General features: G+C 38.9%; 1 protein-coding gene across 6 annotated transcripts in view; it reads left to right on the top strand.

Moving 5' to 3' along the window:
• PLCE1 (phospholipase C epsilon 1) overlaps positions 1–16,937 on the top strand; it is a 330,740-nt gene that overhangs the window by 34,904 nt on the left and 278,899 nt on the right. For all 6 annotated transcript variants that reach the window (XM_073240663.1, XM_073240662.1, XM_073240661.1 and 3 more), the window contains exon 2: positions 6,247–7,789. In XM_073240663.1, the coding sequence (XP_073096764.1) occupies positions 6,590–7,789 (1,200 nt within the window). In that variant the 5' untranslated portion in view covers positions 6,247–6,589. The remainder of the gene's footprint in view (positions 1–6,246; positions 7,790–16,937) is intronic.

The raw sequence follows: 16,937 nt of genomic DNA, 5'->3' as shown, positions 1-16,937 counted from the left end.
GCTCTACTAACTGAGCTACAGCAGGGATCTAGTTAATAGCTTATGGAATGCGTAAACAGAATGTTCTTTGTTCTCCATTCCTGCCACATTGGCAAGTGGGGGAAGGGCATATCTAGAAGCAGGGGCAGTGTTTTTACACATCTTCAAGGTCTCCCTATTTTCAGAGTGAGGAGTCTTGGCAAGATATGTTTTTGTGGACAGATAACTTCTAAGGACTGCACCGGTTGTTCTCTAGCTTGTGCTTTCCCATGCTGCGTTCAGACATGGAGGAAGGTGCTTTCCCATTCTCCCTACAAACATGTGAGAAGACAAAGGCGGTCCCTAACAGGGGAGAAACAGGTGATGAGGGCAAAGACGGAGGAGGCCCCTGGGACCTAGTTAAAGGGGGATCTGAAAGGCTCAGGGTTAATCTGCGGGGGACGAAGGCGGAGGAGGTGAGATGGGGGAGGAGATGGTGGGGGAGGAAGGGAGAAGGGCTGTTGTAGAAGAAGGGGAAGAGAGTGAACGGGAGGCGTCTGCGGGGGCAGCGGTTTGCAGGCTAGGAGAACTTGGGAGGGGGTGGGGGGAGGAGGTGGAAAGCTTCGATATAGGGAATCTCCTTCCATTTTTTCAGGTGCTGGCAGTAGTTAAAAAGATCGCGAGTGATGTTAGGATCAAGAGTTCCCCCTGTGGGCCATTGGTTGTTATTGTCTACGGGGTATGTCGGTCAATCTTGGGAGCAATATTTACAGAGAAGTTTTGGTTTTATATCAGGCGTCAGGGAGAGGGTAGCCAGATGCTTAAGCAGGCATTCAAGAGGTGAACTTTCAGGGAGGGATGAGGAGGCTCCCATGGCTAAAGGACAGAGAAGGAGACAAACAGGGGAAGATGAACGGAGATCCTCGGACTGGAAGCAGACCACAAGGAGACAAGGGGTGTCCCCGATGATCCTTGGTGGTCTGCGGAAACTCGTATACGAGTCGGAATTTCTTAGGAAGTGTGGGTCGTCACCCAGACTTCCCTAAGAAGGCAGAGTGCCGGAGTCCCGAGGTACCTAGCGCTAGGAATTTTCGGCAGACAGAACAGATTTCGGTAGACGGAGCAGAAGGAGGAAGGGGGGGGAAGGGAGCGTTCTCATCCGCAAAGGAGTCACCTCGTTTATGGCTGTTGGAGGGGGGGCCTGACAGTCCACTGCAGCTGTGAAGGCCTGAGGCAGGGATTTATGGCTGTCAGAGGAGGGGCCTGAGGGTCCACTGCAGCTGTGAAGGCCTGAGGTGGGGATTTATGGCTGTCGGAGGAGGGGCCTGAGGGTCCGCTGCAGCCGTGAAGGCCTGAAGCGGGGAGAGTTCCCTCTTCATCCCCGAGCATCAGGGCCTTGCCGGACGATCACGGTCAATGGCACTGCGATAGCTTGGAGAAGAGTGGCCCACCCCGGGGAAATTTTGCTTAAAAAGTTTCAGCACTGATGGAAGGGACGGTGAATGCGTTTATGACTGTTGGAGTAGGGGCCTGAGGGTCCGCTACAGCTGTAAAGGCTTAAGGCGGGGATTTATGGCTGTCGGAGGAGGGGCCTGAGGGTCCGCCGCAGCTGCGAAGGCTTGAGGCAGGGAGAGTTCCCTCCTCGTCCCCGAGCGTCAGGGCCTTGCCGGACGATCACGGTCAATGGCACTGCGATAGCTCGGGGAAGAGTGGCCCACTCCGGGTGGAAAACTTACCTAAAGGCCAGAGAGGAGTGGTGAGTGTGATGAGCCAGCGCCGGAAAAAGAGGATGAGGGCAAGCTGCTGCTGGTGTCAGGGGGAAGACGGGGCCCAGTTGGGGTGTCCCGTCTCCCAGGTTTTGGCACCAATGAAAGGAAAGGAGCGACACACAGCAGCAATTCACTGGAGAGTTCCACTTTATTAGGGAAAGGTGCTGGGTTATATAGGAAGGGTCATAGGGTGATTGTGGTGTTACTTCTACTGGGCTGGTGGCTGTTGGCTAGGTGCTGGGATTGGGAGGGAGGCGAGAGGTGATTGGGCTTCAGGTGGCGCCGGCGGGAACCAAGGACCCCGAAAAGAAGCCGAAAGTTTGCCATCTCACTGGTGGGGACCCTTCAGTGCCTTTGTGCCATTTTATAGTCTTTCCACTCCTCCAACCCCCTCATCAGCCACCAGCAACCACTGACCTATCTCCATAGTTTAATTTTGCATATTTTAGAATAGCACTGTCCTATAGAACTTTTTGTGATGATGGTAATGTTCTATATATCTGTTTTGTCCAATACAGTTGTCACCAGCCACTTATGATTATTGACCACTTGAAATGTGGCTAGTGCAGCTGAGGAACTGAATTTTTAATCCTACATTATTTAAGTTAATGTTTTACATAAACCAGAACTTCAAATAAATGGAATCAGTTTCTTTCACCCAACCTAATATTTTTGAGATTCATCCATGCTTGCACTTAACCAAGAGAGCATGCCTTTTATTACTGAGCAGTATTCTGTTGTATGAATATACGATAGATTTTTTTATTCATTTATGATAGACTTTTAGGTTGTTTCCAGTTTGCGGCTATTACGAGTAAAGCTGCTATAAACATTGCATGTAAATCTATTTTTGGATGTAAACATTTATTTTTCTTATGCATGTGGAATTTTGGGGTCATATGGTAAATGTATGTTTAAGTTTAGAAGAAACTGCCAAACCATTTGCCAAAGTGGCTATACCATTTTACATTTCCACACAATATTCCAGTTGCTCCACTTTCTGACTTTGCTATGAACAGTCATTTTAATTTTAGCCATTCTTGTGGGTATGAAATGCTATCTCCTTGTGATTTTAATTGGTATTTCCCTGATGGTTAATTATGTCAACACTTCTTAATGTGCTTGTAGTTCATTTGTATTTCCTCTTTTGTAATGTTTTACTCAAAATTTTGCCCATTTAAGAGAGATAGTATTGCCTTCTTATCATTGAGTTGTAGGAGTTCTTTGTGTATTCTGGATGCAAATCCTTTTGTTATTTATATTACAGATATTTTCTACCATACTATGGCTTGCCTCTCAGATGTTTTTAATTGTGATGCAGTTAACTATCAATTGTTTTTCTTTTGTGGTATACACTTCCATTCAGTGTAAAAAATTTCTGCTTGCTCAAATGGTTGTAAAGATTTTCTCCTGTTTTCTTTTAGAAGTCTTATAATTTTCATTTTTACATTTAGGGCTATGATTCATTTTAAGTTAACTTTTGTGTTCAGTGTAAGGAAGAGATTGACAGTCACTTTTTTTTTTCAAACAAATTTTTGTGATCTATCACAATTAGCTTATAGGCTATTGACGTATATTATTTTGTGAAAAATCTGTGTCTTTTGCCTATTTAAAAAAAAGTTCTGTTGTTTTCTGTTTATTATTGAATTAGAAGAGTTTTAAAATACATATTCTGAATGCAAGAACTTTTCCAAGTGTATTATGAATATTTTCTCCCCACCTGTGGTTTGCCTTTTTGTTTCTTAATGGTATTTACTATTATTTTTTTTTGAAGAGCGAAAGTTTAAAATTTTTAGTAAGTCCATTTTACCTTTTTATGCTTGGTGCTTTTTGTGTCCAATAATCTATTTTTAATTAATTATTGTGTATGGTGTTATATAGGAGTTGATGTTCATTATTTTTCTATTTTGACTCAGCAGCACCATTTATTAACTATCCTTTCTCCAGTGAATTACCTTTGAACCTTTGTTGAAAAGCCAATTGCCTATATATGTGTATTTATTTATGGACTCTGTTCAATTCCATTGATCTAAATTTCTATCCTTATGCCAATAACACACTGTCAAGATTACTGTAGCTTTGTAGCAGTCTTAAAATGAGATTGAGTAATCCTTACAATTTGTTGCTCCTTTAATAATTATTTTGGCTACTCTAGTCCTTTACATTTACCATGAATTTGTTGTTATATTGCTTCAGTACTTGAAAAGCAATCAACATAGTTTACTATGTTAACCTATTAAAGGAGAAATAGCAAATAGTGATCTCATAATAAATGCAGAAAACTCATTAGGCAAAACTCATTTGTGACAAAAATGTTCAGCAAATTAAGAATATCAGGGAACATCCTCAGTTTAATAAAGGGCATTTATTCTACACCTAAAGTGAACATCATATTAAACAGTGGTATACTGAATACTCTCCAAGACTGAGAAAAAGGCAAGAATCTCTGCTCTTCATATTTATATTAGCATCATAATTAGAGATCTCAGCCAGTGCAGTAAGGCAAGAAAAGTAATAAAAGGTATACATTTTGGAAAGAAAGAATTATTTGAAGATGACATGAATGTCTATGTAGAAGATTCTAAGTTATGCACAAAATATCTGCTAGAAGTAATAGCTGAATTTAACAAAGGTTTAAGTTGTAATGTCTATGCAGAATAATCGATTGTATTTCTGCATACTAGCAGCAAACAACCGAAAAATGAAATGTAAAATAATTCCATTTACAATAGTAGCACTAGCATAGGAACACCTTTAAGAAAAAGTGTGCAAGACCTCTATACAGATAAACACAAGATATTATTGAGATAAATTAAAGAAGATACATATTGCTGACTCTGGGAAAAGAGAAAAATCGAGAGGCAAGGAGAAAAGAGACATTTGTGTGGTAAAGGGCAAAGATAGGGCAAATCAGGTGTTGACAGCATAGCAAAAATGCTCATCAGTTGCCTTGGGAAGGACAGCTTTACCCATAAAGGAATGGTGTACTTTTGGTGGGCACCCTGTGGTCTCATGGTGCCTTGCATATCCTTTATAATTGCACTTGCCACATTGGATTGAAACTTACTCAGTTTTCCCTGTCTTAATAGACTCACAGGCATGTCCTAGCTATCTAGTCTATAACACAGTTTCCAAAATAGAACAGCATTCAATAATTTGGAGAATAAAGATAGGCTAAATTAGTTTTTAAATAATGCCTATCATAAGTTCAAAATTTTTATATAATTTCTTATTCAAATGAAATGGGAAGAGTTAAATATGTATACACACACACCACACATATGTGTATATATTATAGGAAAAAACTGGAAACACTGCCTAAAGATGTCTTTTGGAAGGTTACATATACCACTTGTTTCCCATTTGTCACATCTGTTCTTTGTTTTCTTCCTCTTTTTCTGCCTTCTTTATTATTTGAAATTTTTTATGATTCTAATTTTGATTGACTACCTAAAAATTTTCTTAAAGTAGTTACATTGGAGTATATAATATACACCTTTAAACTATATATGTAAACTACATAAACTATATAAACACTTTAAGCTTGCCTTTGTGTAATGTTATACCAGTTCATGTAGAAAATAATCTTATAACAATATACTTCTATTTCTCCTCTCTTGACCTTTGTGCTGATTGTCATACATTTTACTTCTGCAATTCTTAGGAACCCCACAACACATTGTTATTGTTTTTGCTTAAATGGAGATTTAAAAAGTAAGAAAATTTGTGTTTACTCATGTACTTTAAATTCCCATATTCTTTATCTTTTGTGTAGTTCCAGATTTCTATCTGGTATCATTTTCCTTCTGTCTAAAAGACTTCCTTTACCACTTCTTAAATGCAGGCTTTCTAGTGATGAATTTTTTTAGCATTTGTATGTCTAAGAAGTCTTTATTTCATTTTTGTTTTCAAAAGATATTTTTGCTGGGTATAGAATTCTAACTTGGCAGTATTTTTTTCCTTCAGTACTTTAAAGATTTATTCCACTGTCTTCTGGTTTGCATCATTTCTCATGAGGAGCCTGCCATCATCCTTACCTTTGCTGCTCTCTACTTAATGTGATTTCTTTCTAATGTGGCTACCTTGGTCTCATTGAACTCTCAACTTTTTCTCTTTAAATCAGGCACACTGTTGGGTTCTACTTGAGTTTCTCTCCCCTATCCTGTAGCTGAGAAACTGTCCAAGATTTACCTATGGTATTTATAGGGCTCACCTCATTTGTTTTTCTCTTCTTTCAGGGATCACTGTTCTGTATTTCTGTTGTTCAATGAAAACCATTATTTCATTTTTTTCTGTTATTCAAGGCAGGAGGTAAATCTGGTTCCTGTTACCCCATTTTGACTGGAAACAGAAATGTTGAAATGTTAAATCAGAAACATAAATACTAAAACATTAAAAATAACTTCTGACTGTAAAACTCCTTCCTCAGAATTGGTTCATATTTTACATTAGCCTATGAGTTAATTTTTTAAAATTCATCTACTATCACAGTGTTTAACATTGTCCCTTTTTCTTACAGGAAACATTCAAACTGGATTTTTAAATCATTGTAAGTTAATGCTGGATCAGAAGTTGCACAATGCAGTCCCGAAAAAAAGTCTTCAAAATAATTGCTTCAAATAACAGAGGAAAGAAAATTGATCTACCACCTTAAAACTCTGATCAAGAAAAATATATAATAGGAAACTATAACTGCATAATTTTATTTGGCTCTTAATGCACTTGAATGAAAGGAATTGTAATGGTTTCTCAGAGGACTTGAACCTATGAGATTATTTAGTAATCAGTCATTTTATAAAATTCCCACAAGATCAACAAGGAGGCAAAACAGAGCAAAAGCTAAAACCTGAGTGTTGGTCAAGATGACTTCTGAAGAAATGGCAACCTCTGTTCTCATTCCTGTGACTCAGAGAAAAATGATATCTGCTCAGTTGGCTATAGATGAAAGTAGTGAAAAGGTCTCAGACATCAGTGTTCCAAAGGTGCATCCAGGTAGGCAGAGTGAGCAGACTTCTCATACCATCTCACAACTGAACAAGTTTAAAGAAGAATCTTCTGGAAGCAGCTTGCCCAAGATTCTCTCTATAGCAAGGGAGAAAACAGTGAGTGATGAGAATAGTAATGGAAAGTGCTGGGAGAACAGCATGCCGGATTCTGTGAAAAACCTTAACATTAACTGTAACAACATACTGAAAAGCCATCAGCGTGGCCTTCCTCAGAGCCAGTTTTATGAAACATGTGATTCTGTCACAGAGGAAGGCCTGTGTTTGGAAACTGGAAACCCTTCTTCACTGGAAAGAAAGGTGTTCCCTGGAATTCAACTGGAAATAGACAGACCTCCCATGGGCATTAGTACCTTAGGAAATCAAGCAGAGGTCATAGAGATGGGCAAGGCACACCCTGACAGCAACATGGCAGTATTTCACTTTCATTATGAAGTTGACAAAAGAATGTCAGATACTTTCTGTACCCTATCAGATAACTTGATTTTGGATGATTGTGGAAACTGCATATCACTTGCTAGTGTTGGTGGGGAGCAAAAGAAAAATTACATGGCATATACTTGTAAACTGATGGGATTGGCAAAGAACTGTAATAATGGGCAGCTGCAGTGTGATCATTGTGACACCTTGAATGACAAATACTTATGCTTTGAAGGTTCTTGCCAAAAGGCCAATGTGGTACGTTCAAGTGACAGCTTTTGCAGGGAGGATTTTACTGAGAGTCCACCTGCCGAGACCTTTCTGAGCCATTTTGAGGACTTCCCTGATAATTGTGAAGATGTAGAGGAAGACTTTTTTAAAAGCAAAAAGGAGCGGTCCACTTTGTTAGTGAGGAGATTTTGTAAAAATGATAGAGAAGTTAAGAAATCTGTGTATACCGGGACAAGAGCAATTGTGAGAACTCTGCCTTCTGGTCACATTGGGCTGGAAGCTTGGAGTTACATTGATCAGAAGAGAACTGGTTTCTTATTGCCTCATGGGAGAGTAAAAGAACAGCTGTCAACAGTGGTAATTAGGCAAGATGGGAGTCAATGTCTGTCAGAAGCCCAATGGTATCCGGTAAGAGTTAAAGTTTTTTATAGTCATTTCTTTAAATTTGATCTTTTAAAACCCAAATTTCCATTGTCTTAATTCATGGAAAACTTTAAGTTCTGTCAAATTATGATTCTTAGGGAAATCAAGTGTAGTTGTTACAAACTAGTAAATCTAATAGATACTCCAGTTGATACCTGTCAAGATTGAGTTAACTCTGCAACCATGTTAAGTAACAAAATACATACACACATGCCATCAGGAGTGGAGAAATTAGGGAGGTTCCCAAATTACTGTTTGCGGGATTACAAAACAGACTCCTGGTAGTGGGAATATGGCTCCACCTGCTGATTATCTGATTGTGTCCTTTGGAGACATGCCTATGTCCTCTTCTGTGTTTTTAGGTTGCAAGGCCTAAAGGAACTTAGAATCTGGTTTCCTCCATTTTCCAACCAATGTTTTACAGTTTCTTACCTCTTAACCTTTTTTGTGCCATGGACCCCTTGGGAATGGGAAATTTGGTGAAGCCTATGGACTCAAAAGAATGCTTTTAAATGCATCTAATGAAATACAAAGCATTATAAGGGATTATGTAGATATATAGTTATCAAGATTTTTTTTTTGAAATTGTGATATAGCAGGGTAGGTACTCCTTTATTAAAATACTAAATGATGGCATCTACTGATGTGATAACACCATAATATCAAAATAGTGATGAATATAAGTAGGGAATGGTTTGCCTAGGACTTACCCAGTTTTAGCACTGCAAGTCCTATGTCCTAGGAAACCTCTCTTCCTGGGAAAACCAGGGCAGTTGGTCACCCTAAATATAAATGCCATTTTAGGATCTACCACAACTATAATATATGGAAATATCTGTGATTTCTTTTGGTGACAAAATCATAGGCACTGCTACTCCTCCTGAGGTTTACTGCCTATATTCCTAATTGAAGGAAATGCTGAATTTTTACTCTCACATTCCAGTGTTTCACAATTCCTTAAAATTTGTCCCTATAAATAAATATTCAGTATAGAAAAACATCCCTTTTATTGAACTATAGCTAGTATATTTTTACTTTCATCATCAGTTATGGTAGCTAATAAATATTGTACGTTTTATATGAGCCAGGCATTGGGTCAAATAATTCACATACCTGATTTCATGCAGTGATCTCAGCTACCCTCTGATACTGATATGATTATAACCTTATTGTATCACTAAGAAAACTGCATCTCAGGGAAGTTTTGTGCTTTGTCTGAGGCCACTTGGCTAGTAAGTGGTATAACTGGGATTACAGTCCAGGCAGCCCACACTCTGAGTTTCTCAAGATCCAGAAAGAAATAAAATTTAGAGTCAGTTATTAATGGAACAGAAGATTTTGTTCATTTCCATGTCTGTTGATGGAGTAAACATACTCACTGAGGCTTATAGTATCTCGGACTTAGCCACATTCAATATGGTGGTTCCAACCCTTACTGTGTGTTAGAATCACAGTGTCCAGACCCCACCCCAGACCATCTGAATCTGAATTGCTAGGGTAGGACACAGTATGAATATTTTTTCAAAGTTTCTCTATGATTCTGTGGAGCTGAGAGCCACTGACCAGGAGCTTAAACTGAGCCCTTTGCTTTTTGGTTAGGACATTTCAGAAATACTCGCTGTGTCCTAAAGATCTTGGGCTCTCAGATGTGGGAGTTGGCCTGAGAAGTGACATCATTCACCCCAGCAATTGCCAGCAGATTTGTTTGTGCATCTTCACCTGATTCCTTATAAAACCTGAGTCACAGGCAAGGTCGCATCAGCTACCCACATACTCCTCAGCTCTTCTGACTGAATTTTTTTTTTTTTTTTTTTTTTTTTTTTCTCTTTTTTTTTTCTCTCTGACTGAATTTTATCCCCACAGGGAGAGAAGTGCTCATCATAGCAACATGTCAACCCACTTAAAAATGCAGTACTTTTTCTTGTACACCTGCAGTTGAACATTAAGAACACAGCAGAATTTAAATGCAGCAAAGTGAATGCAAGTAGATTGCTGAGAATCATTGTCATTCCACACACACTTAACAGGCATGAGGGCTGTGTGAATCTGGTATAAATTTTGCAGAATAATTTTTGGCATGCCTGTACTCATTCTTCCAGTTATGGAGCCCTTCTGCTTCTTCAGAGAATGTTTGTGGGTCTCTAGCTCAAATCTGCCCTTTTCTGTCAGAGGCCCTGGTATGGGTGATTTCCAATTAAAAGAACCAGAGATGATGCAATTCATCCCCTCCCTTAGTCTCTGGAGGTTGGGAGAGGTTGCCACACCTTAGTCAGAATGAACTCCAGGAACTTCTTTCTCCTCTCTGACCAGATTTCCAGGAGGCTGTGGGCATTTTTATTAACGCTTAAGATGAAGCTGGGGTATAGGCTGGCTGTCTTCCTGCCATTAAGGGAGATTTCTGACAGGGAGAGCCCTTTTTGAACATTCAAATCATATCATGGAATTTTTTTAAGTATGGTATTCTCTGTGTTGTATTTTAATTTAGATTAGTGTAAATCCTTCTTAAAAGTTGCATGGGTAAATTATAGCCACTTTCCCCCAGCTCCTATAAATTGCTTCCTTCACCAAAAAACTGCAAACTCTGATGCTATACACCTGTTCCTGTTTTCTGATTATTTCACGTGTGTCCATCCTGGTTTCCCAATCAGATTGTAAGTTTACTAAGGGCAAGAAATGGCCCTGCTTTTTGTTACTTTCTATAATGGAAGCATAATGTCAAATGTATACAAACAGGACAGTATTAGCTTAGAAATAATCTCTCGAGTCAGTCGACCTAAACTGAAAGCAACTTTGACTCCAGCACTTACTGGTGGTGTGACCTTGGGCAAGTTGTTTAACCTCTTTGTCCCTATTTTCCTTGTATATAAACTGGGAGTAATGGCCTTGTCGGGGGATTAAATGAAATGCCATAGTAAAGTCCTCAACCCAGTGCCTGGTGAAGAGTGAGTGCTGCTCTCCTCACATTTATTACATGCTTTGTTGTGAACCTGTCCCCACCTCCTTTGATAGCTTCTCACACGGAGTTTACAGCAGTGTGAATTTGATTGCAAGTCCCTCAGTCTATGATGTGGTAGCTTGAACAACCCTTCCCACACATTTAAAGACTGTGTTATTAGTCCATTTAGTTTCTTTGCCTCACATTAAATTTTTTTCCTTATATGCCTTTGTCAAAATGACCCAATTAATTTATATTTGCACAGCTGTGCAGAGAAGAATGGATTTGAATGGGAGACATTAATGAGGATTAATGTTTGATGACTAACTGTATTGGTTTCCTCCTCCCCCAACTTGTAAAAAATTAAAGCCCTACCCCTTATCCAATTACAGCCACACTCCCTTTCTCCCCCTCTCAATATATTGGCTCAACAGGATGGCATATTTTGGCAAGTGGCTAAAGTCTCCAGGTTAAAGGTTAGTTAAGGGTGTTTTCCTTTTAAAAAATTCTCTGTCTGCCTGCATTTTGGTGAGTTTAGGTAGCTAAGTTATTCTGAATATGAAGTACAAGAAGTTCCTCCCTCTGCTGGAATCATTTGTTTAACCTGAGCTCCACAGGCATTGAATGATAGACTGTGGAGAAAGTGAGGGTGGCCAGGCAAACATCCACCAGTTCGTGTATTATCACTTTATTTACTTCCCTGCCTTGGTTCCCAAGGGAATTTACCATAGAAGAATACATACAGGGAAATATAAAGGATGCTTTTCTTTTTTAAATATTAGACTAGAAAAGCTACATTAAAGAGGAGAGTCAAAACTGATGTTTCTATGTTGTTAGTTGCTGTTCTGTTTTCTTCCTTCTAAAAGTATTTTTCTTCACAATTTATTCTATTCTCTAGCAAAGAAAATTAAATTTAAGAGGCAATTAAAGTTTTTTGAGTGTTTAATGTAAATATATTTGTCAGCATGTATGTCCTCGATTCTGTATTTTCTCTGTTATATGTGAAGTTACCAACCATAATAAACTCACCTTTAATATGTAACTTTTATGGATGATCAAATATCCACTGAGCCCTACTGCCCAGGGTTGTAATAGATGGCTGTTGAAATAGCAGTATGTCTTGTTTTCTTATCTAGAAATTTGATCTCCTTGCAGCTTGGGTACAGTTTGGACTTTGAAATAATTTACTTTCACAGAGTTCTCAGGCTGAGCTGAAAGCTTGTGCTTGGTGACATGGCAGGCCTCTCTTCCATTACTATGGCTTATGTCAGGTTCATAACATGGGTACAGGACCATGTCAGTCCCTTCCTGCTGAGCACAGTGAAAGGGAAGCCAGCTCGTGGACAGTCCCTGTGCAGTTTAGTCATGTCTGTTACATCTGTGGAAAATGTGATGAGTTGTCAGAGGCCATCTCTGTGATGACTGGACAACTCTCCCTTATTAGCTTCATTGGGACAATTTAGGATAAATTTACTTCCACATCTCTGTAGTTACACTAGCTCTTTGGCTAAAATTTAGCAAAAAATGGAATAAAAAACACTGACTCTGGTCTCTAGTTGAACATGAATGTATTCATTATCAGCATTAGGATTTTTTTTTTTTTTTTTTTTACATTTTCCCCAGTTGTCCTGCATAATGGAAATTAACAGCTAGAGAGTCCCCATCCCTGGAAATAGGCTATGGTTAAAATGTGCCCTGAAATAGAATTCATGCCTCATATCGAATTTACCGTGTATCACAGTTCTTCCAAGTGGTAAAGATACCTCAAGACAAATGCTGGGCATAGAAGCCACAGGACATAAATATGCAAAGAAGTAAAAAACTAACCTTTTCAAACAATAAGGCTTCTCTCTCACTTACCAACTTTACATTTCCCTGTATGGCCCCGGAAGATGACTGGTTAGCCAGAGACGGGTAAGATTCCTCAAGGTAGGAACAACCTAAGACAGGCACAGTCGCAGGGGGGCCATCAGGTGAGGAATTGGGGATCAACAGAGGTGAGGCTTAGAACCCCCCCACCCCCCTCCGTTCTGAGAGAAATCTGCTGCATCCATGGATGTTTTATTGCCCTTGTCTAGCTTGGATTAACACATAGTCTACAGGCACACACCTGATCATCTACATTTGCTCTCTTACAACACTAAACTATGTTTTCTGCCTTTATCTTGCATCTACCTACCACTTCAGCATTTTATTAAAAATAATAATAATAAAGAGAGAAATGTGGTATCCACATATAAACCAAGTATAAAAATCAAACGAATATTCATATTTGAACTGACTGTTTATAGTTCATAATGCATGATCAAAACCAAAAGTTTCTGTGATGACTGCCCTTGTACTGTTCACCATGTAACTTATTCACTATGTAAGAATTTGTTCTCCATGTAAGAACTTGTTCGTTATGCTTCAGAAGATTGGAGACTGACGAAAATTAGGCTTGGGGTGGATTAATGATTATACATTGAGCATTGAGTCCCCTATACAGAATTTTATTGTTGTTAACAACCATTTGATCAAAAAAAATAGGAGAGATGCCCTCACACACACACACACACACACACACACACACACACACAAATAAATAAATAAATAAATAAATAAATAAATAAATAAATAAATAAATAAATAAATAAAATAAAATAAATAAATAAATAAAATAAAGTACACACTTCCAATTGTAAAATAAGTAAATAACCGGGATGTAATGTATAGCATAAGGAATATAGTCAAAATATTGTGACAACTTGGTATGGTGATAGCTGGTACCTAGAATTATCATGTATATAAATGTTCAATCACTGTGTTGTACACCTGAAACTAATGTAATGCTGTATGTCAACTACCCTTCAATAAAAAATAATTATCTAAAAAAAAAAAAAAGTGCCCTGAAAAGAATCAGAACCTATGGGCAAAGATAACACCATCAAATGGAGCCCTGATCTAATTCACACTCTGCATTTTTACACAGGAGGGACTCAGGCTGCCCATAGAATTACCTTCCTATAATCATGAGTGATAAGAGTGTCCCTCTTCCCTTAACCCAAACCCTGGGTGCTGATTCAAGTACAACAGTCCGCTCAGGCTTGTAGGCTTCCTGGAGTGGTGTGGAGGTGTCTTCCTTGGTGACTAAATGATTCAGCATTCAAGGATTGAAGCATCACCCCAAGGGGTGTATGTGGAGTGTGACCATTCCATGACCCCTCCATGACTAGACTAACTCGTGGCTCAGACAGGGTCTTTCTGAAAAGCTGTACTTATACAATGGTGCTAGGGTCATTGTTGGCCCTGAAGAACCCCATGACACCACATGGTGCCCTGTCCAGTGGTTCTTTGTTCCAGCAGCTGGCCTGGATACTTTTGGAGCCTCGGATTAAATATGAGGCCTGCAGAGCTCAGGCATCTAAATGCCTAACTGCAACACTCATCCTTAAAGCCCAGCCCATTCCCTCTCATTTGGGCATCACCCCTCAAACCCTCAGAGAGACTCATCAGAAAACCACCTCAGCTTCCAGAAGTACAAAGACATGACCATTTCAAAGGTAAGGAGATCCCATACTTTGAAATCAAATAGCAGATCTCCTTGGAGGGAAGGAGACATGCTTTGACTTCTTATTTTTAACAGCTTTATTGAGATATAATTCACATACCATACAGTTTACCTATTAAAAATATACAAGGCAATGGTTTTTGGTATATTCACAGTGTGCAACCATCACCACAATTTTAGAACATTTTCATCACCTCAAAAAAAAACCCATACTCTTCATACCCTCCATTATCCACATCCCTTCCCCCTCTCCCAGCCTGAAGCATCCACTAATCTACTTTCTGTGTCTATAAATTTGCGTATCCTGGACTTTCATGTTAATGCACTCATATTAGTGTATGGTCTTTCATGATTAGCTTCTTTCACTTAGCATATTTTCAAGGTTCAAGTTTCATCTATATCATGGTATATATTGATACTTTGTTACTTTTTACTGCAGAATGTTCTTCCATTATATGAATATACCACATTTTATTTATCTGTTCATTAGTTGTTAGATATTGGGTTGTTACCAGTTTTTAACTATTATGAAGAATGCTGCTGTGAACATTTGTGTACAGGTTTTTGTTTGGATATATGTTTTCATTTCTCTTAAGTAAATATCTAGGAGTGAAATTTCTGGGTCATATAATAGTATTTACTCTTTTGAGAAACGGACAGACTATTTTCCAGAGCAGTGCACCTTTTTACGTTCCCCAGCAGTGTGCAAGGGTTCTAATTTCTTTACAACCTGACCAACATTTCTTAGTGTTGATCTTTTTTACTTATGGCTATCTTAGTGGGTATGAAATGATAGCTCATTGTAGTTTTGATTTGCATTTTCCTGATGGCTAATGATGTTGAACACCTTTTCATGCTTATTGGCCATTTATATATCTTTGGAGAAATGCCTACTCAATCCTTTGCCCATTTATTAATTGGTTTTTTTTTTATTATTGAGTTCTATATATATTCTGGATATAAGTCCATTATCAGATATATGAATACAATGTGTGTATCTAGATATAGAAATAGGAATAGGTATAGATATAATGAATAAAAGTCAAGAATAGCAAAGAAGGTTTACAATTTTCATGCACAGTGAAACTTGTTGAGCATTTTCTTTGGATATTGATTTCATTCTTAGTCTTTCTCACACTACTGCACCAGCAAGAACTTTCAAGTAAAATTTTTTATCTTTCTTCTACCCCAACTTCTTTCCAAACTTGTCTGCATAGTTTCTCCCTCCTTTTCTGCCTAAACTTTTTCTACTATATAGGTCATTTTTCTTATAATTCAAATTTTTCACCCCAGAGCAGTGTCTGGAAAGATAGTCAGTCATCTGCAAAATTGTGATGATTGAGGAGGAGGTCTCCACTTTACAGTAATGTGCTGTATTATGCACAGGTAAAGCAGGGCCAGGCCTAAGGTGAGACAAACAATGTGCCTAGGGTACACAATTTAAGGAGACACGTGCTGTCAGAGTTTCTCAAGTGCCAACTCTCTACTTATTGGGAAGTGCCTTCTTAAATTTTGAACCCTAGGCTGCTCACATGTCATACTAGTTCTAGCCCTGAGTACAAGGGTCTAAAAGAATCTGTGGTTTAGAAATAAATAACATCTACCAGTTCAGGAATGGCTTTGTCTAAACCCACATATACCTTGATGCAGATATTCTTAAAGTATAAGCTAAGATTTTTGAAGTGTTCAAAAAAAAATCCAAAGAATAGAATTTCATGAAGTGAAAACTATATGAAGTTCAAATTTTGGTGTTCTCAAATCAGAGTTGGAATGATCATACTCATTCCGGTATGTACTTTCTATAACTGCTTTCTTCCTGTAACAGAGTTGAGTATCTGCCATCAACACTGTATGGTCTACAAAGACTAAAATATTTATTATCTGGTACTTTACAGTCAAAGTTCACCCTCCACTGGCTTGGAACTCCTCTCTCTACCTGGCTAATTACTATCCATCCTCAGGCCTGAGTTTAGCTTTCATATCTTCATGGGGGTCTGCCAGCCCCCTCCCCCGACCATGGATCTGAATCCAGAGTTTCTCTGACAGTCAGTGTTCAATGTTCAATACATATTTCTTGAATGACTACCTGAATTATAAATGAAGAAAGGCAGTTTCCACCCACTGCCAACATCTCCTCCTCTCTTTCCCCTGACCCAGAGCAGGCCTATTAGCTGTCCTCCCCCTGACCTTCAGAGTTTGGAACCATTTTCTTTGTGCGATATGCAGGACAGAATCAGAATTTTCCATTGATAGTCAAAAGGGCCTTTTCAGTCCTATGAACATTGAGATCCAGCTTCCACAGACTTGACTTGAAAGACAAAGAAGGGGCATGTTTGACCTACTTATCCCTGGCTTCCTATTTCAACCTGCTGTAAAAACCCTTGGGAAAGTTTCCAAGTGTTCTATGTTCACAAGAGGCATCTGGGCCTGCAGTTGTTTGCAATGGGCCAGGGAAGAATAAGCATCCTTCTCTCAAGAGTCCAGAGCTCTGCCCCTGTCCTTCAGAACCCCTAGTCTTTTCAGGCAGATTTTTGCCATGGACCAGGGAATATAGCCAGTTTCTCAGTGGTGGTCGGGAATGGGCTGGGGATAAAAGAATCAGACAGCATGCTGGCTTTGTTAGTTAGAGAGAGCACCCTTGGAGTGTA

Source organism: Manis javanica, chromosome 7 (genome assembly GCF_040802235.1).
Source record: "Manis javanica isolate MJ-LG chromosome 7, MJ_LKY, whole genome shotgun sequence".
Lineage (NCBI taxonomy): Eukaryota > Metazoa > Chordata > Mammalia > Pholidota > Manidae > Manis > Manis javanica.
The sequence above is the reverse complement of the archived record's forward strand: the minus strand, read 5'-3'. Positions and strand labels throughout refer to the sequence as shown.